The sequence below is a fragment of the Phyllosticta citribraziliensis genome, assembly GCF_038025025.1.
Source record: "Phyllosticta citribraziliensis strain CPC 17464 chromosome Unknown J3D65scaffold_11, whole genome shotgun sequence".
Lineage (NCBI taxonomy): Eukaryota > Fungi > Ascomycota > Dothideomycetes > Botryosphaeriales > Phyllostictaceae > Phyllosticta > Phyllosticta citribraziliensis.
Genome location: NW_027117348.1, coordinates 47,546 through 73,811, shown reverse-complemented (window position 1 = coordinate 73,811; position 26,266 = coordinate 47,546). Strand labels below are relative to the sequence as shown.

Below are 26,266 nucleotides of genomic sequence, written 5' to 3'. Positions count from 1 at the left end.
CTAACAAGCTCTGGAGTCTCTCACATCTACCCAGAACGCCAATCGAAATCCCGCTATCAAGGCTTCCCCGGTCGCATGGCCCCTAAGTCTCCCCACCGCTCCCACAACCCACCGTTCACCTCCGTCACATTACTTTCCTGTCTTCTGCAGTGCACCCATTGCATTTCGCGGTCTCATTCTCCTCGACACGTCGTCGCGATACGGTTCGGTGTCGGCTGCACGCGATCCCTGCAGGACCGCCGACCGACCTGCCGTCTCAGGCATCGGGCCCGCTGTCAGACCGCGTGGCGGGGCTTGCGCGTACAACGAAGCGACGCTGCATGCGCATGCAGGACTGTGGTGGTACAAATTCAGGTCATTGCAGGACTTTTGTTAACAAATGGAATGCACGGCGGGTGTTTTTGGTCTGTTTTCACAAGATTTTGCTTCATTGGTGCTAATGGAAATAGATTACGAGTACTTACATGTAGGCCTGCTATCTATGTGTTACCATCAGGGCAACGACACTCTAATTCATTTTTTCCTGCGCACTGTCGTAGTCCGAGTCTTTTCTCTCTAAGACTCCCTGTTGCGTGTCGGAGGGCTCATCATTCTTGGCCAAGAAGCTGCTTGAACTGGTGCACCAGCAGCAGCGTGAAGACGTAATGATCGACCAAGTTCCGGCAAATTCCAGGATAACTGTCCTCATTGTCACGTAGTGTCGGAACCCTTGCCCACCGCTCTTCGATGAAAGCGCGGTCTACAAAGTCGGGAACGTGGCTGCTCGTTTCGTGGAACGGGGGACCATCTATACCCCTTGCGGGGAGAAGAGCGAGATTTATTCCCATGTCACGATGACTGGTCTGGTGGTTGCTCTGGTAAAGCAGCGATTGGCGCAATGGGGTTTGGAGCTCAATCGTGGCTGTCAAGTGAAGTGCGGGCCCGATGCGAAGAGCGTACTGCGCGATGTTCAGCGTTTTCAGTGACTTTGGCAGCTTTAAGAGCAGGTTTTTGGCCTCGTTGTCGTCGAAGAACTTGTGGTTGGCAGAGTCCCAGTCACTGTCAGCAAAGGCCTCGCCAATAATGGTCAGAGACTTGAGAGCAGCAAAATGGGCAAAGGTCATTCCTCTCTGGCGGCTCGAGAAAGCGTCATCGTGTAGCGGGAGCTGATGGAAGCCCCAGGGATGCGTCATGATGTGATTTTCACGCAGCAGCAAGTGCCGCAACGTGCTCTTGTGGGCTTCAAGTCCTCCGACAATCCATTCCGCGATGTTTACTTTTTGGAGCTGGTGGGGTTGCAGAAACCAATCGACGGCTTCCAGGCTCTCAAAGGCGGCGAAAAAGTGCCCATAGGCATCGCGGAGAGAGAGACCAGGCTCTCCAGCGAAGGATGTCTCTTTGAAATCAAGCGTTCTGATTTTGAAGCGACGCTGTCTTGAAGACGTGATAAGACCGACGTCGCGGATAGCACCGAATTGGTGCAGCGACAAATGCACCAGCCGAGGCAATTGGAAAATCCACACCATCTCTCGAAGAGACCTGTTCTTGTTGTACAGACGGGTAAGGTGATGGTTTTGAACACCTTTGCCGTATGTGTGTGGCCACCGACCCAGATGGAGCGTTTTCAAGTTCCGAAGGCTGTCTATGACTCGCATACGTGGCAGTTTATCTCCGAGGATCTCGAGTTTGAGATGTTGAAGGCAACTCGAGCTCTCGAGAATCGCTCTCAAATGTACGTCCTCCCGGCCATATAGCTTATCTTCTGGCACAGCTTTGGCAGCCGGATAGGCCGCTCCACTTCGCTCGACCCCGCGTATCGAGGTGACGACTTCCGGCCTATACAAGTGGGGATGGAATACCATGTACCGGAGATCCAAACTGTGAAGATACGGGAGGAGATGGTCATTTTCGCGAAGAGATCGGGCTACCAGAGCGAGCTTGGGGTCCATCGAGTGCATGTCCACAGTAACTTTCCTGAAGAGAATGGTCATGACATCTTCATGAATCTTTCGAGAAGTCAGGGCAAACCTGGTGAGGTCGTTATCGGGAAGGTAGGCAGCGATCTTTCCGACCAGCTCAGTCGGCAATCTCGCCAGAGGGCTGTTGTTTTGAGACGAGAGCCAGAGGCCGAGGACGGCAATGAGGAAAGGGTTGTCAGTAGCCATTGGTGATTGTGAATACTGGATTGAGTTGATGGATGGAAACTTTTGGAAATTCGGAGAGTTTTAAGGACATGGTCGTCACGTTCGATAATGGAGCATTGTTTTCGGACAATGGACATGAATCCCGCGTCAAAGGCGAAGGCGGCGCGTTCACTACGACACTGTTCATCAGAGTCAGCTGGAGCTTTGAGATGCGATCAAAGACGACATTGTCACGAGAGAGAGGAGAATGAGGCATTGACTCTATATGAAGAGTTCAGGTGGGGTTGAGAGGGAGAGTCGAAATGTTGCGCGGCACGAAGAGATGGTGGCAGCCCGGCGCAGCTAGTCCCGATCAGGCAATCGACTACTTTCCCCTTTGTCGACGACAATCCACACCATCTACATCTATTGGCAACTAGATTGCGCACTTCAAGAAGCCAGGAACCATGTGTTTCATTCCATCCAGGACAGGATGCGCTTGTAGACGTGTCAAAACAGCTAACTAACCACCAATGACGTCGCTACGCCAAAAACGAGAGCACTGAGGCTCCCACCTCCACCAGCCCGGCGTATGCTCCTTTCTATGTGACATATTCCCTTCACCAAAGAAACCCAATCGTTTGCCTCATCCAGATCGGGCCAAAGCCTCCAGACGTCGCCGCCCATCCCTCTCCCTCCCGGCCCGAGCCAACAGATTCCACTGGCGCATGTTCCACAAGCAGTACCTCTCCATGATTGCCTGGGAATTGAGGAACACTTCCCGAGGCGATACATCATCGAATCCAGAAGTAACGCTGCCAAAGAAGCGACTGAAGCCATGTTCATCCGTAAAAGGGACTCCGGTGACGATATTGATGCCAGCAAATTCCAGACAGTGAAACGGGATTGCGAGACAGTAGATCATTTGCGGCTGCATCGCGGGCAGAAAGTTCGTGAGCTCGTTCCACAAGCGAACTATACTGGCTATATGGATGGCGGGCCCCAGCGTGAGAAATGGGACAACGGCTAGCTGCTTCAGGGAGTTCGGTAGTTTGTGTAATACTGAAAATGCCCTGCAGTAGTCGTTGGAGCGCGGATCGAAGAGGTTTCTGCTCAAGAGCGCCATGTCCATCACGCAGAGATGCTCGAGCTTGGAGAAAGAAAGGAAGCTGATGTCAAGGAACTCTTCCGGCGGTAGGCGGCCGACATCTTGCGTATCAAGCGGCGCCATCCTGACTTTGTTCTCCGACAGGACAAGCGTCTTCAGAGTGTCCTTGTGCCGCTGGAGACCGTCAACAACCCAAGCGATTGTACGAGCTTTTCGCGGGTGGAGTCTCGACAGGTGCCATTCCATGCATTCCAGCGACTTGAACGCGCGGAGAAACAGATGGATTGCGGCCCTCATGGTGTAAGAAGGCTCGTCGGCGAACGAAGTTTCCACCAGCGCGAACGTCTTGGGCGTAAACTGGCCAGGGTATACAGCCGAAACAGAGCCCACGTCTTGAAGCGCGCCAAAGTTGTCGAGCGTGACTTCATTCAACCTCGGCAAGCGAAGGAGCCACACGAGATCCTTCATCGAGGTGTTGCGGGAGTTGTCGACGCTGTCTGAGACCGTCTCGCCATAACCGTGGGGAAGACGTCGCAGGAAAAGGCTCCGCAAGTTCTGAAAGCCGCCGGGGACTGGCGTGACCGGCAAGATGTCGCCAAAGACCTCCAGGCGCAGTACTCGTAGATTGAAGGACACGCACAGCAGCTGATACAGGAGGACGTCTTCCCGAATGTTGAGCTGGGCCTCGGAGAGTGATTCGCCCAAGCGGGGAATCATAGCCATCCGCGGGATCTCTGGCAGGTAGATCTCGTCGTCCATTGGGTCGTACTCGATGCGCAGTTCTTGGATGAGGTGGGCAAGAGTTTAGCCGGGCGAACAGCATGATCTGGCGAGAAGGCGGAGCTTCGAGTGGTGGTCCAGAATCGCGATGGAAGGGCGTTGATATAGGACGGCTTGTACCCCCCGGGCGGCTTTTCGGCAGGTCAAGGACAGGTCGACCAAGTCCTCCGAGTCCAAATTGCTGGCGATTTGGCGTAGAACCTCGGTGGGGATGTCGAGGATGAGTCCTGGGAACTTTCGGGCGGAAGAGCTGACCTGGGGCGCGGTTTCGGGCGAGGCGGGGAAGTTGGTAGTGCTCGTCGAGGAGTCCATTTCGAGATGAAGGAAGGGCGACGAGAGTATATATTGAGGCGTGAAAGAGATTGGAAGAAGAAACTGAGGGGTGATGCTGTTCCGAAGGTCGAGATTGGGAGTGGAAATGGGTTGCAGCTTGCAATGGTTGGTGTTTTGAAAAGTGTGGGCGCAAAATGCGACACCGAAAGACGAAATTAACACCAGCTCGGCCAGATAAACGCCTGAGGCGAGTTCTCTCGCACCTCTCGTCCCATTATTTACCGGCGTCGAAGAGCCAACGCAGACGCTGACGCTACCAATTCGCAGTGACTATCCTCAATATCTTCAGGTCCCAATCCAGAACTGAACGGAAAAAAGCCCTCAACACAACCCTCGCTACCTCCATTCGACACTATCTATATACCTTGCTCTCCAAGTTTAGTGAGAGTTGGAATCCATGCGTATGTACTGCGAGGGACGCTTCGCACACCGAGCCAGGGCGCGCTTCTTATACTCCTCCACATGGTTGACCACGCAATCAAGTTAAACAAGCGCGCACCGGTTTCCCGCTTCTCATATCGGATTGCTCGTGGAAAAAGCAGCTTGTTGAACGTTGCGAATGCCAAGTTCTGGATTGTCAGAAGGTGCTTGTGAAGAAGCATCTTGTTTCTAGAAACCATACGGCAGCGAAATTTGGCACATGAGGAAGATTGGGACAGAATCCCGGCTGTGACGATCCACTCATTTTTAAAGAATCGAGTACCTATTTGGCAGTCAGGTAGTCAGGTGTCACGTGCCCCGGACGTCCATTTCGACACCTCCGCGGGCACCCCCTACAAAAAACAACCTTCAATGCCCGCATCTTCCATGTCGACCTTTGAAGAACTGCTGGCTACCAGGGCATACAGGGGAACGGCAGTCAGGATGAGACCTCGCGCCGTGTCCTCCAGAAGTTGAAACTTCCCCAAGTCGAACGCCAGGGCTCGCCACTCAACTTTGCCTTCGAATGCGCTGCGAACGGAGCTCCCACCGCAGACATCGATGTGCTTTCCATTGCCGCTGGGATCAGCCTCATCCACTTCATCTACACCAAGAACTACGGCTTCTCTTTGTGAGTTTTTGTGCGTGTGCAGTCACGATTTTGCTGTTTGCTAAACCCTAAGGCAGGAAAGTCTCACCTCCGTCACCTAGCGCACTTGCGGTGAACACCAACTCCAGGACGAATTTGACGCGATCTGATCTCATTCTCCTTACAACAGGACTCTCGCCCCTGCGCCGCTTCTCCCACCATGACACAACCATCATCGATCCCATCCTCACCTTTGCCTCCGCCTTTGCCTGCGCCGCTGTCTGCAGGAATGCAAAGGTTTGACATGCGCGGCGCCAAGCACCTCTGCAACTATCTGCGCCGATACAATCACCGAATAATTGAGCCAGACATAAGCTACGGGCTTGTCCAAGGTGCAAGCAACACATGTGGCCATGCCATTTCTGTGCCGCTGGAAACACAGGACAAGATCTTGGCAGGAGACATTGCTGCGCCAGTTTACTGCATAGAGTGTCTCATTGCAAGCTACCACCAAGCAGCGAACAGATTGGCCCAGCGCAATATTACCCGCGAGCGCAACCCCGTTGGACCGTTACACAAGAGCTTGGTCGAGAAGGTGAGGGAGAAGGTGATGGATATCGGGAACCTGCAGCTCCTCCAAGACAATCGAGCCGACTGGGAGGACTCTCGTGCGACGAAGATGGCGGCTCGGAGACCTCAGGGCGCCGCACTTAAGAAAGTGGTGTTTGCGGACGACGACATTGTCCTGGCTCGACACCAATCTCTTTTAGATGAGCCGACTACTGAGGAGTATTCCAACGAGAACGAAGAGACTGGGGATATGTCGGCTCGTTCCAATTCTCCCTGTGCGGGCCCTTCGGTCTAGCCCTGCCACACGCTTGACAGCCGTGTCAATGCCCCTAGGAATTTAAAATGCGGGAGAATGATATTGAAGAGCAGGAAGAGCATGTTGACAGGCTGTCGGCCATTGAAGAAGTAGCTTCTTACCTACATATAAGTCTTGTACGCACACAACGCGGAGTCACCATGTCTCAAACATCATGACACTGACATTGTCAAGAATACCAGTCAAGTATATATTTCCCAGCACTCCCGCAATGTGCTCCTTTCCCACCAGCAAAGATCAAAGGCCAAAAACCCACAAAATGGCCTTTATCCACACCATTGCCGACCTTCCCAACTTCGACGAGCTGGTCGACCCCGAGACTGGCACCCACGCCTTGATCGAGGCGTGGTGCGAGCACGAAATCGGGGTGTCCAAAAAAATCGCCGCCGAGATCGCCAACGACACTCGCCCGCGGCCCCTCATGTGCGCGCTTTGCTGCCACGAGTGGGAGCGCGACAACTTCTTCCGCTGGCAGGAGTTGAAGACCGAGCATGACGACGGCGACGACGTCGATTACGACGACGTCCGCACGGCCCGTGAGGAGTGGCAGTCGGCAAAGGTGAGTCTGTTGAATCAGATGACGCTGGAGGACGCCTGGACTGACGAGGAGGAAGAGACTGCCCTCGACTACAAGATGAGCCCGGGATGGAGAGCCAAGCGCGAGGGCCGTGCTGCTAACTCCCTTCGTTTCAACGAGGAGGACGAGGTTCGAGAGTTCGATGCTGACGAGCAGTTGGCTGGGAAGAAGCGTGAGGCTGACGATGTGGAGGAGGAGTCTCCGTCGAAGCGTCAGAAGACTGCTTGAGTCTTGAGTTCTGGAGGAATGCCTTGCCTCGTTGCTCCGTTTTTGTTCCAAGTATTGCTTGACTGGACGTTGTAGCTCCGGGTTGAACAAGGCGTCGAGGAAATTGTTTTTGTCTGATGGATTCCGGACTTTGTAGCCATGATACAATCGATACTGTTTCCCAAATTCTGTGTCCCCCTTAACTGCATACACTATTGAGTTCGCCAGTGACGTGACCAAACTACCATGATGATGGCAGTGTCATTTTTCCGCTGCAGCGGCCCAATTCCTTTGCCCAGCTGCAAAGAGTCCCGATCTTGTCGCTGCTACGTTGTTAGATGTGACCTGGTAAAAAGGGGCCTTTGGGGAGTCTTGTGACCTGGCCGTGTACCCGTCGCGTTGCCATGACCACGCGATCATCGAGAGCTGCCCGCGCAACCAACTACTCCCTCAACCAAACTCTCCACAACAGCTCCAGTTCTTCTGCCTTTAAGATCGACGTCAACCTGTTATCTCCGGAGCCCCACGCCTCGGCTGCCGCAATTGCTGCTCTTCCTCGATGCGCGAGCTTCCTCCGCGACCACACGCCCCAAAGTCGATGCAAAGAGAACATCCCTGGTGGCTCTTCAGTGCCTCTATGATTCGTTGGATACGGCTGACGTGATTTCCAGAAGAAAAATCGTCTAAGCGAGACCACGCCCGCCAATCCCTCCCAATAAGTCCCCGTCGCGGCCGCTTTCGGATCGAACTCTTTTCCGCACGTCCGCCTTCACTCGAGCAACCCTCCAATCTTTCACAATGACACGACAAAGATGGCACCGGGTTGCGGAATCAGAGGCGCAACATCTTCAAGCAAGATTGGTCCGACGACTTGGAATACCACGAAGCATTTCACCCTCGCGGATGAAGCTACCGAACAACGCGGATGTCGAACAGACAGGCTTCCGAACATCTTGCCTTGTTGTCTTCAGCGACGTGCCTCACCTTTGGAAGATGCTCGGCTCGACCCAAGCCCCGGCAGCAGCACAAATATCGAGTTCGGAATGAGGAATACCAGGTTGCTGGACAGCGCGCCTCGCGCTGGATTCAAGACTGAGAAACGAAGACGCGGTGGTTCGCTTTCTGTCGTTGCGACTGGGGCAAGTCTTGAGCTGTTCCTTTCCCTGCCCCATCCCCCACGACGAGTTCATGGTATTCTGATATGGGGTCAGCCTGCTGCCCTCGGGGTGGCGACGTGTCATCCGTAGTCGAAGTGGAAAAGCGCTTCCCTTTGTTTCGAATCAGCGGCGTTTTTCTGGGCCAGCTGACATGGATACGAGATTCAGGACCTCAGTCATGGGAATGAGGCCAAAGCATCCGAAGATCCGAAGCCGCCGCTCCCCACCATCGTCACTACGCTGAAAGCAAGTCTTGACGCATCTCCTCCAGCTCCAGATCCCACACAATCATAGTCAACAACTGCTGGAAGTTCTTTCATTGCCCGGTGCTAAGGTGGAGAAAATCGTCGGCCAGGGAATTCAACTGCTCTGAGTTGGCATGGCTCTGCTTAGTACATCAAAAGGATGAATTTGCCGACCCCAGCTGTTGATGCAGTTTGCAGGAGCTGGATCCAGGCCATGAAGCTGCGGTGTCCCATTCGAAGCACCCGAGTCTCCTCTCGGCCGCCTCGATCCCTTCACTGCGATGCTCGCATTTCATTCCGCTGCCGGCCGGACAATGATCCATCGACTTGGGTCGTTCTCTTCTCGTAAGTCGGACTTGCAACGGAAAGAACTTCGCCTCTGCTGATGGAAGACGTTGGTGGCCTGCACGGATAGATCCAGGTGTTTTTCTAGCCGCGCCATTCCGCTACCCTGAATCGCGTCTCCTTGTTGGGATCCAGTCGAACAACGGACGTCCGAGCACAATGGGAGCAATGCATTGTCTCGAGACAAAGTCGACCCGTGTGAAAGATTGGTTGCCCCTCGAACACATATAAGGATGCTCTTTGTTTTCCGCGGGCACGAAGACGGTGGAAACGAAGCGTTTTTCCAGGCAGAACAAGGCCATTGTTGGGGAACAAGACAAGGGACACTGCTTCGAAGCAACAGAGGCCGCACATTCTTCGAACACATTGAGCGAACAACGAGTTGGCAGGCTGTGGTGCGTCGCAGCATGACGGCGTCCCTGCGCAGATGTCTTCTGAGCGCCCCAGTAGCAGGACCGGCACGACGCACAGCTCCGGGACATTCCCTTGGTTTGTTTCTGGATCTTTCAAAGAATCTTCTCCAATGCCGTTGTCTTCAGACCTCCAATCCAGATGCATCACCAACATCCGATGGCAGCTTCCTCTCAACTTCCGCATGGCGCCTTCCCCCAACCGCACGCTGCACCGACTCTTCAACTCAACGCTCCATGTCTTACTCGTCCAAGTCTACGACCAAGCGAGCAGAGTTGACCAGTTCCTATTCACGAGAAGTCGAGACAAGCTATCTGTCATTCGTTCTACGGCGCCGGACCCCGATCAACAGGAGCCCTAAAACTCCATCGTTTTCCCTCCCCAGAGATAGCCGCAAATTGGACCCAAGAAACCGAACATGTCACGCGATCCAGTGGAAAGGATCCTGAAGCCGAAGCCGGCCTTCGTTTCAATATGGCTCTTTGTCCCAGCGGCCGCCACCCTCCTTGTCCTCTTTTCACTCTACTTCTGTATCTCACGGTTGAAGAACTATCGAATGTCCCCAGATCTGCCGTTGCTTCTGGACGATCTGCACTTCTTTGGACACGTCAGGGACGAAACATGGCAAAAAGCTTTCGAAAAGGTTTTGGTACCAAGGGAGGAGCGTCCAAGTACCTTTTCCAGGCTCAAATTGTTGGCTCGCGTACTGCTCGATCTACAAGACCCCTTGGAGGACGAGCTCTTGACGAGCGGCTCATCATCGACATGTTCACTCGACTCTACAGGTCATCAAATGCAAAGCTTAAGCAGACTCCCCAGCCAGACGTCACTACACGCGTCGCGCTCAACGATGAGTCTTCCGCAGGCTGCCGTGCTTCGAAGCGCCTCATCAAGTTTGAGCACCCCGTCGAGTTCAAGTTGCTCTGAGGAGGCCATATGTGGCATTTCTAGTCCAACCCACGGCTGCAACAAACTTCCCCGTCAGACACCAATGCCTGAGACCCCCTCGACATCGAGTTCCAGGCAAAGTCTCATCTGTTCATGCGCCTCGTTGTGCCCGAGTAGCTCCAACGGAACGCCGTGTGCGATATGCGCCGCAAACTGCCTCAGCTGCACAGCACCGCAGGGGATAACGGCATAACGAGCGCTTGGTCTGTCCCCTTACCTATTCTTATCAGCTCTTTCTTCTCCTGGAGTTCAAAAGGGCTCGGTCTTGCTTCAGGTGCTGGCGCAGTGCGGCTTTGGCGTGGTACGGTAGCATCGGCCAGTGTGCTCAACCTATTCTCATCAGCAGTCGACTTTTTGTGCCCGTGACTGTGGAGCCACCATCTGTGGTCTTCACCAGTGCTAAAGAGTCTTGGAAAGGGAGTCGTGTACGCTCCATTCCCAGCATCCTCCACAGCAGCCCTGAAGCCGCCGTCCATTCGCGAAGCACTCAGCACAAGGCACAAAAGCAGTTGGGTTTTGAAAGTGCGACGGCCGCCCAACAGATTGAGCAACCTGCCGCACCGCTCCATTTTCTGATTTTCTCTCCTATCCCACAGCGCCCCCTTCCCATCTTCCCCCTATCGAATCATCGAATCTTCATCTCCCAAGCAGGCGACCTCAAAACGCAGGACGACACCCCTCCTGCCCGTCCCTGCGTCTCGGAACTTGTCCGCATCCTAGGCCCCGTCGTGTGCATTCGATGGCTAGGCCGCGTCGGAGTCGCCGCGTGCGTCGTGTGCGTCCCGCGAGGGCGGCTTTACATGACGGTGCAGTACTTGGTGTTGTCGTTCTTCATGGGGTTCCACTTGCGGCCCATTTTGAATTGTTGGTTGCTGGAAGCGAGTGTGGGTGTTGGTTTGGATAGTGAGAGTGTGCGCGTGCGTGTGCTGGTGGAAAGGAAAAGGCGTATGCTGTCGACGACGCGGTGGGCTTTATAGCGTGAGCAACGCTGAGGGTCTGCAGGTGTCAATAATGCCGAGAAATGATTTCCCGGCGGGCGAGTAGATTGTGAAAGGAGACTTCTGGCTATTGGGGTGCGTTTTGAGATGTCGTCTTCTTTGTTCCGCTGGCGCGAGGTTTGTGCTGATGCTGGTGGGAAAGCCGAGACAAACGACCGTTTGTTCATGGCTTCTTTGTTGCTCGTTGCTGCTGGGAGTCTCAATATGACCAAGAGGATCCAAGTGTCTTGAGTACCTCAGGTATCGACACGACAGCCTTTTGTAGCATCTTTCACGCGAAGGCTTCGTTTTGTCGCGACCAAAAATGCTGTTCTTTGCCCATGTTCTCGGTTCCTGGCGGTCGAAGTTGATTGAAAGCAGATCACCACATTCAGCAACTTCGCTGTCGAGAAAACGGCTGCAACGCAGTACGTGGCCGCAGCTTTGCCAGGGGAAACGCGTTCAAAGTCTCGCATACGCGTCTATCGTCCCGAAGCCTTCCGCGTTGGCCTTTCAGCGATTCGGAGTTGTCATGGCGTGCCTTCGTGGCGCTTTTCACTGAGCAATCTTCACATTGAGAACGCAATGCGGGGCTTGGTGAAGGTTAGGGCCGGCAAGGCTGCGCTGTGTCCAATCAGTTCGGCCCAGGGGAGGACATGGCGAAAGAATCTGGGGAGTGTTTCGGCGCTGCTGATGCCAGTCAGTATCAAGTCGGGGGAGGGGCGGTGGCTGGCATGGTCGAAGTGTTTCCAGCCGCGAAGCCGGACACTTGTTGGCGGTTTGAGTGACCATTCTTCCCATTATGCCACAGAGCACGCATGCCTGAATCACTAAGCAAGTAAGAGAGAAGACTGATCCATTGGTAGTCTTGTCTACCGCAAACGCCCTGAGGATGAAGAAAACCACTCCAAGGACGGCACATCCTGTGGCAAGATGCGGAGTTGGAAGTCCAATGCTACTTACGTACATGACAAGGGGAAAAAAGTGCAAACCTGGCTAAAGCAACCGCGGACGTCTCCCAATCTCCACCGCCGTCACCATATTCGTCGAACTTTGCGAGGCCAAAGAGGGCAAGAAAGGTGAGGGTATCTTGCTTACAAACGTCGAAATGAGGAATGTGGAAGAGGCAAGCCCCTTTGGCAACGTCGAGATGATCAGCACGACTCCGAGCTGTCGCCCGCAGGCTCGTGGAGGTCTTCATCAGAGTCGTCAGGAAGAGGCGGCAGGTTTCCCAAGTCGTTGTCCATGTTGACTTCGCCGACGTTGTGCTGGTACAGGTCGCGGAGGTCACTGGGATCGCCTTCAGGGTCGAAGGCGTCGAGAAGGGCTTGGAGAATGTGCCAAACCCTCACGCCAGTGGGCTCGGCCACCTTCACGATCCACCTGTATCCCTCAAAAAGAGGGCTCTCACACAGGAAGGTGACCTTCATCTCGCAAATTGGAGGCTGAGAGATGAATTGGTCGCAGATGACGCGGCCGAACTTGTTCTGGCGGTTGGTCTTGACATTTATTTCAATAGTCTTGCCGTAAGGATTATCGAGGTCGTGGCGCGCGGACTGGTTCGCGACCCAGAACCAGAAGAGAGGAAAAAGCATCTTGTCACCCAGCTTGATCTTGATCATGTCGTTCACGCGGGGATAGGCACCTGGCAGGTTTCTCCGGTAGCGAAACAGGATATCGCGAAGCGGGGGCTGAGAGATGAAGAGGCTTTTGGTCCTAGCATTGATGCTATATACGTACATGAGAAGCAAAGAAGAAGAAAAGAAGGCGAATGGAAGGTGAAAAACAAGGGTCGTCCTCCAATCACCATCAAAACCTGCAAAACCAAATACGACAGCGAAGCCAAGAGTATCTTGCTTCTGGACTTAGGACGACTCCGAGTTGCCGTCCGTCGGCTCATTCAGGTCCTCATCCGAGTCATCGGGGAGAGGCGGGAGGCTGAGACCATTGTCAATGCTTGGCTCGTCTTTGGGGTCTTGTGGCGAAGAACGCGCGTAGAGGTCGCTCAGCTCTGTGTTCGTGTTATCCTCGAGGACCAGAGCGTCGAGGAAGGCCTGGAGCACGTGCCAGACCCTGACACCAGTGGGCTCAGTGACCACCGGGCACCACACGTAACCCTCGAAGATGGGAGTCTCAGCGCGGAAGGTAATACGAAGGCTCTGGACTGGAGGCTGGGTGATGAATTGGTCACAAATTGCGCGACCGAACTTGCCCGGGGATGCGTTCCTGATGTTGACCTCGACGTGCCAATGGTCGGACTCGTCGATGTTGGGGATCGCGGGCTGGTTCGTCACCACCATCCAGACGCTGGGAGAAGCCCTTCCACGTCCAAGCCTGATGTTGACCGTGTCATTGATGTGTGGGTAGGGACCTGGTCGCTGGGTGCGGAAACGGAAGATGATGTGCTTGAAGATCGGATTATACTTCACATCCCAGGCGTTGATGGCCAGGTCGAGGCCAGCATTCGTGCGGTAATTCTCTGCGAGAAGGAGGTTGCCTCGGGGCAGCGGGATCTCAGCACTCTCGGGCCTGGGGTATACCGGGAGGCCAGTTGTCGAGATTGGGTGCTGGAACAGGAGCTGCCTGGCCTCGGAAAGCTCTCCAGTGATGGCTTGGTTCCAGAGGGTGCTCGCGAGACGGAGGTTGTTCAGGTCTCGGAGGCGTGTGGCTGGCGAGTCGGATACCTGAACCAGCTGAGTCGCGATGTTTCCGACAAGCTCGCAGGTTCCAAAGAGAGCGTCACGAGCCTCATGCTGGTTGGCCGTGGTTCCTGGCAGTTTGTGTCAGTAAACGGCAAAGGCGGCATGTCGGCGGAGACTCACCTTCTTCGGCTTTCGACTTCTCGGCAACAGACTCAGGATCGCAGTCCTTATATACCGCACTGTCGGCTCGGCGGTTGGGAGCCTCGAGAGCGAGGCAGCAAGCAGTTCCACATGCAATCATCGTTCCTGATGGCTGTGGTTAGCGGCAAGCGGCAGAGGTTTCAGGCGGAGGCAGAACTCACTGTTTAGAAGCATTTTTGTTGGAGAGCTTGAAAGCTCTTTGAAGACTTGCTCGACGTTGACAAAAATAAGAGGATCTCCGCAGCTGCCGGGGAGATGCGGCCAGGAAAGTGGTTGTGTCTTAAAGGTTGGAGGGCGAAGGGTTCGGGTTTTGACTGACCCAAACAAACGCACAGACCACGTTGGCCGAAAAGTCGGCACCATACCGCGCAGTCAAAACCCGCAGGCAACGATATTTGTTGGTGCTCAATGATGAAATGCGACCGGTGGTGGTTGATAGGCCATTTTAACACCCGCACAGCTGTTGAAAACTGCACACAAGGCGGTACATCGTCCCGACAGCATTTTGAGTGTTAAAAGGGGCAGAATATATACTTCTCTACGCCTTGCCTGGCAAAACAACTCACGGTGCGTCAATCCATTGCCTGTTTTCCTTGGCTTTTAACACAAGCGGTGTCAGTTTCACATGTTCAAGTCGATTGTTACGAAGCTTTTTGCGGAGCACCGTCTTATTCAGCTGTACAAAGAAGCATCGCTTGTTGAGAAGTGACGTTGTTGGCCCGGGCTACCAATCGAATTGACAGCAGCGCGTCAGGAACAACCAGAAACACCCGGAATCGCGAAGCACTTCTGGGGGCATAGTCGACGGCACTGGGGCAGTTATCGAGGAAAGACTCATTACCCTGTAGTCAGGGGCGTCAAGTGGTTCACGACAACGGAAAGACAAATGTGACCACGGCATTTGGGTCAGAATCACGATTTGAGAAAGCTGGTATGGCAAATGATCATTGGTTGTGTCCGGAACCAGAACTGATCGACTAGACAAGTGAACCCCCAGAAGACCCCCAACATGTGCCCCAACACCACTGGCTCTTCCAACCGGTATCTCTGTCCTTTAATAACCTCTCCACAAAGCTGTCCTTTCTATGTGGCCCATGAGGCAAAAGCATGTCGCCTTCCAACAGCCTACTGCTTCTGAACATACTCATCGCCGCCGAATATATCGAGGCCTCCAAAGTTGAGCAAGCCACCACTACCAGAGGACTGCTTCGACTTGGTTGGACTGGCGGGAGCAAGGCTTGCCTTGTGCTTGTCGGCAAAGCTGACCTGTTTTCCAGGCGACTTGGGCGGCGGAGTCGCCTTGACGAGGGCCTGCTTGGACGAAGACGCTTTGGTCGGAGAAGCGTTGGCCGATGCCTGCTTTGCCATGCAGGACTTGACGGGCGATTCCTTGGTTGGAGAAGCCTTGGTGGGAGAAGCCTTGGCCGCAGGCTCCTTTGCCGCAGAAGATTTGACTGGAGACGTCTTGATGGGAGACGTGTTGGCGGGGGACGCGTTGGCGGGAGCGTCCTTGGTGGCGGACGCCTTGGTCGGAGAGGCCTTGGTCTGGCTTGTGGTCGTAGACGCCTTTTTCGGAGACAACTTGAGCGGAGCAGGCTTCTTTGCAGAGTCTTTGGTGGGAGACGACGCCTTGATCGGAGCTTCCTTGGTCGTAGACGTCTTGGTTGGCGATTCCTTCGTGGTGGATGTCTTGACGGGAGACTCTTTGACCGTAGACACCTTGGACTGGGCGATCTTCACGGTAGAAGTCTTCACGGGTGACTCCTTTGGCGTGGACCCTTTTGCCGCAGGCTCCTTGGGCGCAGCGGCCTTGACCGTAGAAGCCTTGACGGGAGCCTCTTTCACTGTAGACTCCTTCGTTGCCGAAACCTTGGTGGGCGACGCCTTGGCTGGAGCTGCCTTGTTCCACTTCAGGCCGGCGGGCCGGAGGAAGTCCTCCATCTGACCGATCTCGACTGTTACGCCTTCGCCGTTTCCATTCTTCTTGGGCGAGCCAGAAGCTCGATGACCACGCTTGGTAGGCGACTGGCTGGGTGTACGCGGAGCCGGGACGACTGGGGCAGTGGAGGGGGCAGTAGAAGCATTTGCGGCGCTGGCTTTTGACGGCTCGCCCGATCGGTGCTGGCGGCGCACGCGTCCGCGGAGAGGTGATGCGTGTGTCGCGTTGGAGGCAGACTGCAGAATCGTCAGCTCGATACTTCGACCCAGATGATATCGCGAGAAGACCCAGACCTTCTGATTACTGCCTGGAACGGACATGACAACGCGGGCGGTAGCGTGAGCCGCAGCGCGAGCTGCCCGGCGAAGCTCGACGCGTTCGCGATACCGGTTCATGCGGGTCCTAGCGAGCCACTTCCACATGAAGGTTGACACCACCGCCAGGATGCCCATGATGGCGAGGACAAGCAAGAGTGCTTGGTTCGGCTTCATCGCGAGGGTGAGGCTGTTTGTTTGTGTCAGCGATGAAGTTGCTGGAAGGCTCTGGGAGATGTACTGCTAGCCTGGCGATGACCAGCGAAACAGTCTTTGTGCAGCTCTGAACAGCTTTGACGGGGGTTTGTTGACAAGCAGCCAGAAGGCTCACGGCGCGTGTGGATAGGGACAGCTTCGAGCGAAGCGATGCGCAGGCACAACAAATACCAAATTGATTGACGAGCGCAGCCGGATTAAGCACTCCTCCAACCTCAGTACTTTCAAAACCGTGAGAAGATGAACAGAGACTCCGCACAAGATGAGATTGGCTGGCGGTAATGGAAGTGTTGCGGGCGGTACTCCACGGGCGCTGCTGCTCGGACCATCACTCGCGTCACTCACTTCAGCAAAATCAGTGCATTTGGTACACCACGCAAACGGAGTCTTGTTGATTGAAATGCAGTGTATTCATTCCTGATACTTTGAGCAGAGCAAACTGCTCTTGCCTCTGTAGCTCCTATTTCCTTGAAGTGAAATTGCGTCTTGTTTCAACCCTCCGCTGCCATGTCTTTGATGGCTTGATTGACCGAAATTCTTTGCGCCCTCATGCAAAACCAGATCATACTCTAGCCTTGTCGTCTGACTCCGTAAGATCCAAAAGAGTGACTGCAGCAAATTTATCTACCCGCTGTCCTGTCCCGATGCTGAAAGCGCCCCAAAACTCCGCGTGGTCGATTCAGAACTCCATGTTCGCCGCAATCGAAAAGAAACTCCAGAGATGCGAATTTTGATTTCTTCTTGCTGCCGAGTCGCCGTGTCATGGTACTCAGTAAAAAAGGTGGGCGACATCTGGGTTGAGCTCCTCCTGTTCCGTCTCTTCTTCGCTCGAAACAGAACCCGAAAGACGACGAGACTCGATGTCGCTCTCCGTGGCAGGCGAAACAACGATGGCTGGGCCATGCTCAGCAGACGCGAAAGAGGAGACGTGCATGACGCCGTTGGGAAGGCTGTCGTGGTTGGCGTCAGTCTCGGTCGTGACTTCGACGGAGACGGTGTAGGTGATACACAAGCGCGTAACGGGGCCTGTGGGCTGGTCTTCACTCTCGCCGGGCTGAAGAGGCTGGGTGGACGGGGCGGTGGTCTCGTCGTCGAAGCTGAGCGCGAGAGGCGACAGCGGAGGCAAGGACTCGAGAGAAGGAGGGCGGTCGGCAACGACGGGCGCACGGTAGATGCGACTCGGCTCCGGATCGTAGAGGCCCAGGAAGCGGTAAGCCTTCAAGGGCGGCAGCTGGTTCAAGCACTCCTCAAGCTCCTGCGAGCGGACGGTGCTCGTGGGGCTGGGCAGTTGGCTGTCGACGTTGTCCTCGATGTCCTGGTCGATTGCAGCGGCGTCCCAGAGGCAAGAGATGCCGTCGCTGTCGTTGTCGTCACTGTATGGGAAGCCAGGGAAGAGATTGTCGTCCTCCGTGCTTGGAGACGACGGGCTGTTGTCGACAAGCTCGAGCTTGCGGACCGGAGGAGCGACAACGATCTTGCTGGCGCTCGACTTGGGCGTACCCTCAAGAGAGAAGTCGTAGGTGCCGTTGCGCATTTTGGCGTAGCGCTCACGGTCAACGCGGGCAGCAATCCTCCTCATGCGGAACCAGCGGGAGACAGACTTGATGAAACCCATAGTTTTGGTGAAGATGACTCTGGTGAGGATTCTGGGAGTTTGGAACTGTGGCTCAATGTCAGCACGAGCGAACTGCTCCAAGGAGTCGTGCAACGTACAGTTTACTGAGAAAACGTAGCGGCGTTGAAGATGAGGAGGATTTTGTCGATGATGAGTTGGTCGATGGTGTGCCGAGGAAGATGAAGCGGTAGTGGTTTGGAGGAGGATGGCGATGGGGTTTTGTAGAGGCATACACATCCAAAAGTGCACCGCTTCACTTCGCTAAATGCAATGTGAACTACCGCCATTCACAATGAGCACGGGCCTCCGCCATGTCAAGGTATCGCCTTTGCCGAAGACACAGGCGGAAGTGTTATTTCATTGGGCAAGAGGCAGTCTTGGGGCTCGCTGTGGGCAGGATAGTAGGACCCAGGAGAAGCATGGGTGAGGATATATACGATGGGAGTTCAGATCACCGCATAAGCGGGGACTTCCTTGCCTTTTCAGTTGACAAAGAAGCTTGCTACTCCAGACGCAGACTTTTCTCAAGTCAATAGGCAAACAAGGATATCACAAAGGAAAGGCTATCAAGAAAGCTTCTCGAGCAGTTTGATTCTCACTGATCGTAGCCGTAACCGCCTGGCTTACCTGCCGTGTGAGAAGCTCAGAAGGAGCGAGAGAAAGTAGAAAATTTGGCGTCGCGAGTGCGAGTCCCCGCGCGGTAGTACCCAACGCCTGAGTCAAAAGTGCCACCAGATCATAGAGCATCTGCGCTTTGGATTCCGATTACCTGTGTTTGGGCAGAAGCCAAATCCCGAATACGCTTGAATGTGCCGGGGGCAGGAAGTGAAATTGCAAAGCAGATGCGTGAACCATTGCAGCTGCACCATCGTTTGTGCAGATTGCATGCCATTCCCTCCCGCATGTTCGATTGTCCAGGCTCCAGCTCTCTGCGGGTACTTTGAAGTGTCGGCCAGCTCCCAGGGCAGACGTGTCGCTTCAAACCCCGCCCAAGACTTTCCACCACATTCACACCAAACCAACAACAAACACCGCCCGCCCGCTCATCTTCCCACCTACGAAAACCCGTCATCATGAGCAGCATCGACATCCAGCAGGTCGGCGGCGTCGCCAGGCCCTCCATCTTGCAAACCTACGCCAGCGTGGCTGACCATGACCCATGGGTGCTGTCTGCCATCGGTGAACTCACCCACGCCGCCGTCGAGCAAGGCTTCTGGGACCCTTGCAACTTGGACGAGACGCTTCATCCGCCCGCCCCTCACAGAGCCCACCCGATCTGGACCATTGTCGTAGGTCGACTTGCTTGCCTGCTTTCCGAATTTGCTGACGCTGGCTCCAGTTCGACAAGCGCATCGCTATGACCGACGACGAAGCCATTTGGACGCGTCCGTACTGGCTGATTGCTGATGATGGACTCCCGGTATGATCTGAAAATTCTTGTGCCTCACCTCTGAGCTGATGACGAGCAGTGCGTCCGCTGGGAGTGCAACATGCCACCGGAGTTGTCCTACAATCCGGCCGGTCCCTCTTCCAGCGTCCCAAGCGACATCGACAGCGACGACTTCGAGGAGGAGGCGACTCGCGGCCGCCGCCACACTCCGCGCACCCAGCCCGCTACCGGTGTCACTCATGTCCAGGAAATGGATGACAATGAATACAATCCTGAAGCGGAGCAGGCCACCAAAGACGACGAGATCGCCGACCAGTACGTCTCGGCGTTGGAGTGCGAGGAAGAGGTCGCCACGAAGCTGGAGATTTGCAAATGGGATTGAGGGGAATGGGAGGGGAGATATGCGTTGCTGTCTGCTTGCACATGGGCGACTTGCAACTACTTTGGGCCAGAACTCTACTCATGATGGCATTTGAATATTTCGGTAGTCGGAGAGTCGTCGGGCGGAGGCTATCACCAGTGAGCTCTTCATTTCCACCAGGAACATGACTCTGAGCCAACAAAATATTGCTTCAGTGCTTGGAACTTCACTCTCTGTCTTTATTTCTGTCTTGTTTATCCCGTGAGGTTCCAAAAGCTTCCAGAACTTGCCAACATGATATTCTAGTAGCACATGCACGAAGTCATTTGTCCGCAACAGAGTAGATTGAGAGACTCTGGAGGTAGCCAGGCACCTCGAGAGAATTGTCAAAAAAGCCTCAACCCTTGTTCGAAACCGCTCGTCGCTTTGCGGAGTGCGGCCCTCCTTGCTGCCGCTGGGTTTTGCACAATGACAAGATTCAGAAGCCCTTGGCGTTCTGTAATCAGGATCACATAGTATTGTGGCATGTTTGGAAGGACAGCAGTGATTGTTCGCTTCAGTCACCTGCGGAGAATTCTGCCCGTTGTTCAAAGTTCCATTCCCCGTTCCCTGCGTTGAAGGCGAACAAAGCAAAAGTGTTGACAGAACAACTCCGCAACACAACGCCAGACATTGTTCAACGCCCACAATAGCATTGTTCCCGTCCGCGCTCCTGTTGAAAAACACGCGTTTCGAAACTCCATGAGCTCTCCACACAGTCCAGTAGCGTCAGCAGCATCAGCATCAGCTCCAGCTCCACAACCAGCACCAGCAAATTCCTCCACTTTGCCTTTGCAACCAGAAATGGCTTCCCCGTCGCCCAAGCTCACAATGGCCAACGTCGGCGGCATCCTCGCAAGCTGGGAGCAACAAGCCGACGCCGTCATGGCCGCTGAGCTCGCTGTGGACCAACAGGACAAGAAGCCGATGAGCAGACTTCGCGCATTCCTGCGGAAGCACAACCCCTTCCAAAGCCGCACCCCCAAGAGTAAGTCCCAGTCCCCCTACAGTTCCAGCGGCAGTGCCGCGACTGACATGGTAGACAGCGCATCTCTGTTGATTGCACCAAGGGCCCGCCGCTACATTCGCACCCCGCCCTGGCCGACGTACACTTCGTCCACGCCCAGTTCGCCGGCGACGCCCCCGTTCCTGTCAATGTTTCCCGCAGCACCCTCGCCCGCGTTCGATTCGCCCGCATCATCCTCGCCGGCTTTCCATTCGCCCGCGTCGACCACATCCGCATCGTCCATCCCCGCTGACTTCTTCTCTCTGCCCGACGCGGGGGGCATGCCCAATTTCTACGGTGGCTCCGACTCTCCTCCCCAAGCGGCTGGCCCTTCAGGACCTGTGCCGGTACAATGCGACGACAACAACACGATTGGGCTGGGCATCTTCCCCATGCCCACGACCACACGAATCCGGAGAAAGCCCGTCCCTCGTAGACCGAGCTTCCCCGACCCGAAAACCGTTCCGCCCAGCCTCTTGCCTGCCTTTGGTACACGTTGCCCGGATTGGGATAGTCCGTTGGATAGCCCACGGATCAGCAAGTGGGATGGCCGGTGGGATGACGCGTCAGATCAATGTCCGCCTCTTTTGGGTGGGTTTGTGTCGATAGCATGATGGCTCCAGTTTCCAGACGCAGGGCTAGTCCGCGCGTTTGGACAAGGACAGCCGTCTGTTTTCCCTTTTTCCTTTTGTCCTTTTGCGTAATGGGTCTGAACTCCTTTGCCGTTTGTTATTCACAGTGGAAAGAGGCAAAAATGAGCGTTTTCGTACAGAAAAATCTAGAAGATTTCAAAAGATCAAGTAGTGCAAACAGTGTATGATTGATGTGACGTGACCAAGATTTCCAACCTGAGCACCTTCTCGAACCCAATTGAGACGGGCTGCCCGTCTCTCGTACGAAAACTTTGGTGCTGCAAGCGGAAGAGAGGATCCCCGTAGCCTCTCTCTATTCGCCTTCATGACCCAAAGCGTGGAGCGGAATCCCGACCCTGTTTTCGACAACCTGTGACTCTAATTGAATTCTTGTCGATAGCTGGCTCCATTTTAGACTCTGTTTGATACAGCGTTTCCTCAAAGCCGGCCTCCCTACTTTGGAGCTTGCTACATGTTTGACGGACCAAAGGGTATTCCTTTGTTTGCCGAGGCAGCTCTTAGGACAATCCTAGGCAAAATGATCGCAGCCTGTAGCAGATGGATACGCATTCCGGACTCCAGCTGACCTGTCCTTAAAGGGCACAATCTCCCCCTGCTCTCTAGCTGAAAGCCGGCAGAGAACCCAAGCCCCGGAGCATCACCAATTGACACTGACTTTGAGCCATGCTTGACTCCCATAGCTTGCCGAACACCGGGAGTTCCTCGTGAAAAACGCTTGACGAAGACCAAATGCCATCGGCTTCCATTATCTTTGTTGTTTTGAATCCGGCTTGTTGATCTGCGGCCACCCCCCCTAATTGGCCCCCTCTGGCGTTTCTGCATGATGTTCAAGCCGTAAATGTTGATCTTGAGGGCGCGATTTGCCAGCCTAAGCCGTAAAGGAGAGATGCTTAGAGCCAATACGCAATCTAAGAAATCTGAAAACCGTAGAAGCGCTGGCAGCGGTGGTATAAATAGAGGGAAGGCCAGGAGACGACAGAGATAGCAGTATCTATGACACCTTAGTTAGCCAGAGGCCTTCAGAGCATCAGGGCAGACTTGAGGGAGTGATTAGGCTGAGAGAGTCTTCCCTGGGCATTTTGCCTTAGTTGGAGCCCGTGAAGACAGAGAGCACTTCCCACTCGCCGCCCACGCTAACCTAAATTAACACCACCACTTTGCAATATCTCAAAATCAAAACACGGCATCGGCCGTATAATACCCCGAGACGCGTCTCGTCTAAAATACTACCGGTGGCATCCACCACCACCATTCCCTCACCAACCTTTCTTCCAACAACACCACCAGCTGCTTTGGAAATCCGAGCCTCCGCCTCTCCAAGAAGCTCACGGGAATCTCGCTCTCCTTGCGCCTCTTGCCTCGTTGAAGGGCACCAGGCCCCGTTTGACCATCGAGTTTCTTTTACGCCTCAAGGGCGACGGCTCCGCATTGCGGGCGAGCTCAAGCCTGAGCATTCTGGAACTCGCGTTGGTGTATGTCGTCTGCTCACCCATCCGCCGCTCTCCTTACTGACCGAGTCTTGTAGGGGTTCTGGAGCTCTCTTGCAGTCCGGCACGACCAAGTGGTCTGTCACTGTTGTGTGTCTGTCCTGCTGGTACAAAGACGGTCCAGAACTGTGTTTGCTGGGCCTCCTCCTCCAATCGCTCTTGCGGAGGTCTTTGCGCGCTTGACCGAACTCCCTCAAGCGTCTGGCTGCTTTCTGGTGAGTCTTGTTGCTACCAACCTCTGCTTGAGTCTGGACAGGCTTTGGCTCAATGTTCAGTTCCCAGCTGCCCCATATGCTCTCCTGGAGCCCTCATATCACTCAAGGGACTGCGCTGACACGGCTGACAGTTCTCGACCTCTTCCATCCTCCTAATTCACTACCATACCATCGCCGACGACCATGGCCGGAAGACATCCTTTCCGTTCCAACTCTCGCGCCAGTCGCCCGTCCCCGTCTACCCCGGCGCGCAAGGTCTCCCGTGACCGCGCCAACTCAGCCCTCTCCCAAGACGCCAACGAGAACAGTGACCGGCTGGGCCAATGGCTCGAGACTACGCCCACCCCCGCGCCGGAGGAGACTAGCAACTCCATCCCCGCGGTCTCTCCAGGACCCGCCGTTCCCGCCGCGCCCGTCGCCAACACGGCGACGGACTCCTGTAGCAGCACCACCACCGCCGTCGATGTCGAATCCGACGCCGCGAGCCGTTTCAGCCAGTGCAGCACGCTGGTCAACTCATCGGCCGATGCGCAAGAACAGGTCGGCCCGGACGTCACTGTCAACGTCGCTGTCACCTACAACATCAGCGCAAGCCTGGCTGCGTCCATCATGCGGCCACTGCCACCTCTGCCAGGAGAGGCACCCGCGCCGCCCACGCCGAATCGCACTCCGCCGCCGCCGCCGCCGGACAGGAGAGGCGAGATGACGTTGGCGCAGGCCACTCAGGAGCGTTCCCAGCGAGAATTGAGGCGAGAGACGGAGACCAGACCCAGTTCCAGGGGACGTCACAACGAGGTGGAGAGGGCTGGGGGACGGTGGGAGGGAGCGCGTCGCCGTCTCTCGCGGTTGATGCACACGGTCAGGGGCGAGGGTCGCCAGAGGAGAGAGGAGCAGAGGCAGGCTGAGCTGCGGGAGCTGGAGCGCAGGGCCGTCGAGAGGCGCCTGAAGGAGTTAGGACTGGCGGACGAGGAGGTGATGCGCTTGGAGGAGAGGGAGAGGCGGAGGAGGAGGGAGCGGGAGGAGCAGCTGCGGCGCGGAGGATGATGGTGAGGTTCAGGCGCATTGAGTCGTAGATGGAGCACTGTATTGTCCAATGCGCGTAAAAGATGTTCTTGAAGCTGGAAAGATCTTGGTGTTTCTCGCGAGTCTTGAAATTCGAAGTGATGGCAGTTGGGCCGTGAGAGTCGCACTTTCTTCCCGCTTGAAATGAGATACATCTTGAGCAGGAACGGACCGCAAATGAATCCCGTTGAAAAGACGTCTGATGCCATCTCCAACATCGGAACGGTCGCGTCTCCTCACAACCGCCCAACCTCTGTTCGATGAGTCGATCCAGTGACGTTATTCCTACCCATCCACCTCGTTGAGGTTGCAGCTTCACCCACGACAAGTAGTTTTCCCAGGAATAAACCGCACCGCAGTCGCGCTCTGACAAAGGCTCACTGTCCATCGCATCCCTTGAAAATGAATCATACCGGCGACGTTGAACCGCGAGAACAACGCATCCGAGCCAAGGAAATGCCCATAGCAATCCACCACATCCTTCAAGAACACGGCACCAAAGACGGAGAGTACAATATCTGCGTCACCCTGGACTGGGACCCACACCGATATTTCGAACTCAGAGGCGAGAGACCACAGGGTTGGGTCCTCGCAGATACGACTGCCGTGACGGGAGACATCTCGGGCGGTGAAGCGTCGCGCGCGTTCGACTTTTTGGCTCGCAATTTTGGCACCCACCCTGCCATGTGGACGCTGGCGCTGCTGGAAAAGGTTGTTGAACAGCATCCCATTGTCTGGATGGCGCGTGAGTGCGCTCTCTCCTTGTTGGGTGTGGTCGGACCGCGCAGGACTGACAGGGCCGTTGAGCAGAGGAGCAAGACAGAAGATATTTTGCCCGAATACGAGAACAACAGACTGTCATTTTTCTTTCCACACAAAGCATACAGTTTATCCAAGCCATGGTCGGGATACTGGCCTGGATCGGCGCCGCCATGCACGAGACGTGCTTCGGCCCCTTGATGTACTGCACCGCTTTCATGACGAATGAGGGGTGCGACGGACACTGGAGCCAACTACGCGTATCTTACGAAGTGGAGCGCGTCTTCCCGCCCGAAGACCACTGCTGGTACGACCTCTTCCCCCACGCGGTCATCGTGCGCGGCTACGAACACTTCTTCCCCCGGCACAACGGCCTGATGATCTTGACAGGGCATGTCCTGGTTGGCCTGATGGGAGGTCCCCGCGTCGTGGTGTCGACCGACGGCCGGGCGCTCTTGAGGAGCAGATTCGCGCTACTGATTCCGACGCGATTTGATGCTGCTAACAAGATGATGACGTGGCGGTTGGTTCGGAAGGAGGGCGACGACGCCTGGGACGTGGAGCCGGGATTTGACGAGCGGGAACAAAGGCTCGTCTGGCAGTTGTGGAGGGATCCATTGGCGAAGATTGGGCCGTCGCAGGTGCTTCACGCTAAGTGGCATTTCATTGACGGTCCCAGACGTGTCGCGACCATTTCGTATGGAAGGGTGGAGCCGAACTCATGGCGTTGTCGGATTTGGGATCTGCGATGAGGTTTTCTACGGCGTGGAGGAAATCGGAGAGTTGCGCGTGAGTCTGTTGGTTAGATAACCCTATCCTCCGTCCAGGGGGCATTTGGTCCTTCACTAAAAATCCTCAAATTGCCCAGAATCAGTGCAAAAGGTCCCCTTTTCTGTCCACAGGCCTCGCTTGATGCCTGACTGCAGAGCTTCCAAACGAGTGGAACGACTTGCTCGGTTCAATTCGGACCAAGGAGAAGCTCATTGACGGCTAGAATTGCCATGAAGCCATTCGATCATCGCGATCTGGTTTTGTGGCGGGAGGGATATCAATTCCGTGTCGGGTGTTTACAGTAAACACACGGGAAACCGTTTTGACGCGAGAAAACGCGTCGGTTGTTGGCATAGAGATCCGGAAAGAGAGTCCGCAAAGGGCCGCGGGGATCTATTTATCCAAAAAATTGAAACAAAAGTTGTCAGATTGCCCCTGTAGATGCGAGAAAAAGGTTGGATATCGACGATTCGAGTGTCCCGGAGACGCGTTGACGCGTTGGGAGAGGTGG

General features: G+C 55.1%; 11 protein-coding genes across 11 annotated transcripts; 6 read left to right on the top strand and 5 right to left on the bottom strand.

The window, feature by feature from the left end:
• Positions 1–587: 587 nt before the first annotated feature.
• On the bottom strand, positions 588–2,144 carry J3D65DRAFT_670602 (uncharacterized protein; the record flags this gene model as incomplete). The annotated part of the gene is made up of 1 exon (XM_066803306.1): positions 588–2,144. One exon carries the CDS (start codon positions 2,142–2,144, stop codon positions 588–590), a length of 1,557 nt encoding a protein of 518 aa, XP_066651624.1.
• Positions 2,145–2,748: 604 nt separating this feature from the next.
• J3D65DRAFT_670601 (uncharacterized protein) lies at positions 2,749–4,302 on the bottom strand (the record flags this gene model as incomplete). Its single annotated transcript, XM_066803305.1, has 2 exons — positions 2,749–3,978; positions 4,111–4,302. The coding sequence occupies 2 exons, from the start codon at positions 4,300–4,302 to the stop codon at positions 2,749–2,751; spliced, it is 1,422 nt and encodes a 473-aa protein (XP_066651623.1).
• Positions 4,303–5,552: 1,250 nt separating this feature from the next.
• Positions 5,553–6,197, top strand: J3D65DRAFT_670600 (uncharacterized protein; the record flags this gene model as incomplete). Its single annotated transcript, XM_066803304.1, has 1 exon — positions 5,553–6,197. One exon carries the CDS (start codon positions 5,553–5,555, stop codon positions 6,195–6,197), a length of 645 nt encoding a protein of 214 aa, XP_066651622.1.
• A 3,437-nt stretch (positions 6,198–9,634) lies between these two features.
• J3D65DRAFT_605924 (uncharacterized protein) lies at positions 9,635–10,087 on the top strand (the record flags this gene model as incomplete). Its single annotated transcript, XM_066798387.1, has 1 exon — positions 9,635–10,087. The coding sequence occupies one exon, from the start codon at positions 9,635–9,637 to the stop codon at positions 10,085–10,087; it is 453 nt and encodes a 150-aa protein (XP_066651621.1).
• A 2,863-nt stretch (positions 10,088–12,950) lies between these two features.
• J3D65DRAFT_670596 (uncharacterized protein) lies at positions 12,951–14,102 on the bottom strand (the record flags this gene model as incomplete). The annotated part of the gene is made up of 3 exons (XM_066803303.1): positions 12,951–13,855; positions 13,908–14,033; positions 14,090–14,102. The coding sequence occupies 3 exons, from the start codon at positions 14,100–14,102 to the stop codon at positions 12,951–12,953; spliced, it is 1,044 nt and encodes a 347-aa protein (XP_066651620.1).
• Positions 14,103–15,053: 951 nt separating this feature from the next.
• J3D65DRAFT_670595 (uncharacterized protein) lies at positions 15,054–16,319 on the bottom strand (the record flags this gene model as incomplete). The annotated part of the gene is made up of 1 exon (XM_066803302.1): positions 15,054–16,319. The coding sequence occupies one exon, from the start codon at positions 16,317–16,319 to the stop codon at positions 15,054–15,056; it is 1,266 nt and encodes a 421-aa protein (XP_066651619.1).
• Positions 16,320–17,166: 847 nt separating this feature from the next.
• J3D65DRAFT_605920 (uncharacterized protein) lies at positions 17,167–18,249 on the bottom strand (the record flags this gene model as incomplete). The annotated part of the gene is made up of 1 exon (XM_066798386.1): positions 17,167–18,249. The coding sequence occupies one exon, from the start codon at positions 18,247–18,249 to the stop codon at positions 17,167–17,169; it is 1,083 nt and encodes a 360-aa protein (XP_066651618.1).
• Positions 18,250–19,085: 836 nt separating this feature from the next.
• J3D65DRAFT_605919 (uncharacterized protein) lies at positions 19,086–19,784 on the top strand (the record flags this gene model as incomplete). Its single annotated transcript, XM_066798385.1, has 3 exons — positions 19,086–19,301; positions 19,352–19,432; positions 19,482–19,784. The coding sequence occupies 3 exons, from the start codon at positions 19,086–19,088 to the stop codon at positions 19,782–19,784; spliced, it is 600 nt and encodes a 199-aa protein (XP_066651617.1).
• Positions 19,785–20,606: 822 nt separating this feature from the next.
• J3D65DRAFT_605918 (uncharacterized protein) lies at positions 20,607–21,422 on the top strand (the record flags this gene model as incomplete). The annotated part of the gene is made up of 1 exon (XM_066798384.1): positions 20,607–21,422. One exon carries the CDS (start codon positions 20,607–20,609, stop codon positions 21,420–21,422), a length of 816 nt encoding a protein of 271 aa, XP_066651616.1.
• Positions 21,423–23,346: 1,924 nt separating this feature from the next.
• On the top strand, positions 23,347–24,207 carry J3D65DRAFT_670591 (uncharacterized protein; the record flags this gene model as incomplete). Its single annotated transcript, XM_066803301.1, has 1 exon — positions 23,347–24,207. The coding sequence occupies one exon, from the start codon at positions 23,347–23,349 to the stop codon at positions 24,205–24,207; it is 861 nt and encodes a 286-aa protein (XP_066651615.1).
• A 420-nt stretch (positions 24,208–24,627) lies between these two features.
• J3D65DRAFT_679839 (uncharacterized protein) lies at positions 24,628–25,748 on the top strand (the record flags this gene model as incomplete). The annotated part of the gene is made up of 2 exons (XM_066803694.1): positions 24,628–24,970; positions 25,036–25,748. The coding sequence occupies 2 exons, from the start codon at positions 24,628–24,630 to the stop codon at positions 25,734–25,736; spliced, it is 1,044 nt and encodes a 347-aa protein (XP_066651614.1). The 3' UTR covers positions 25,737–25,748.
• Positions 25,749–26,266: the final 518 nt, after the last annotated feature.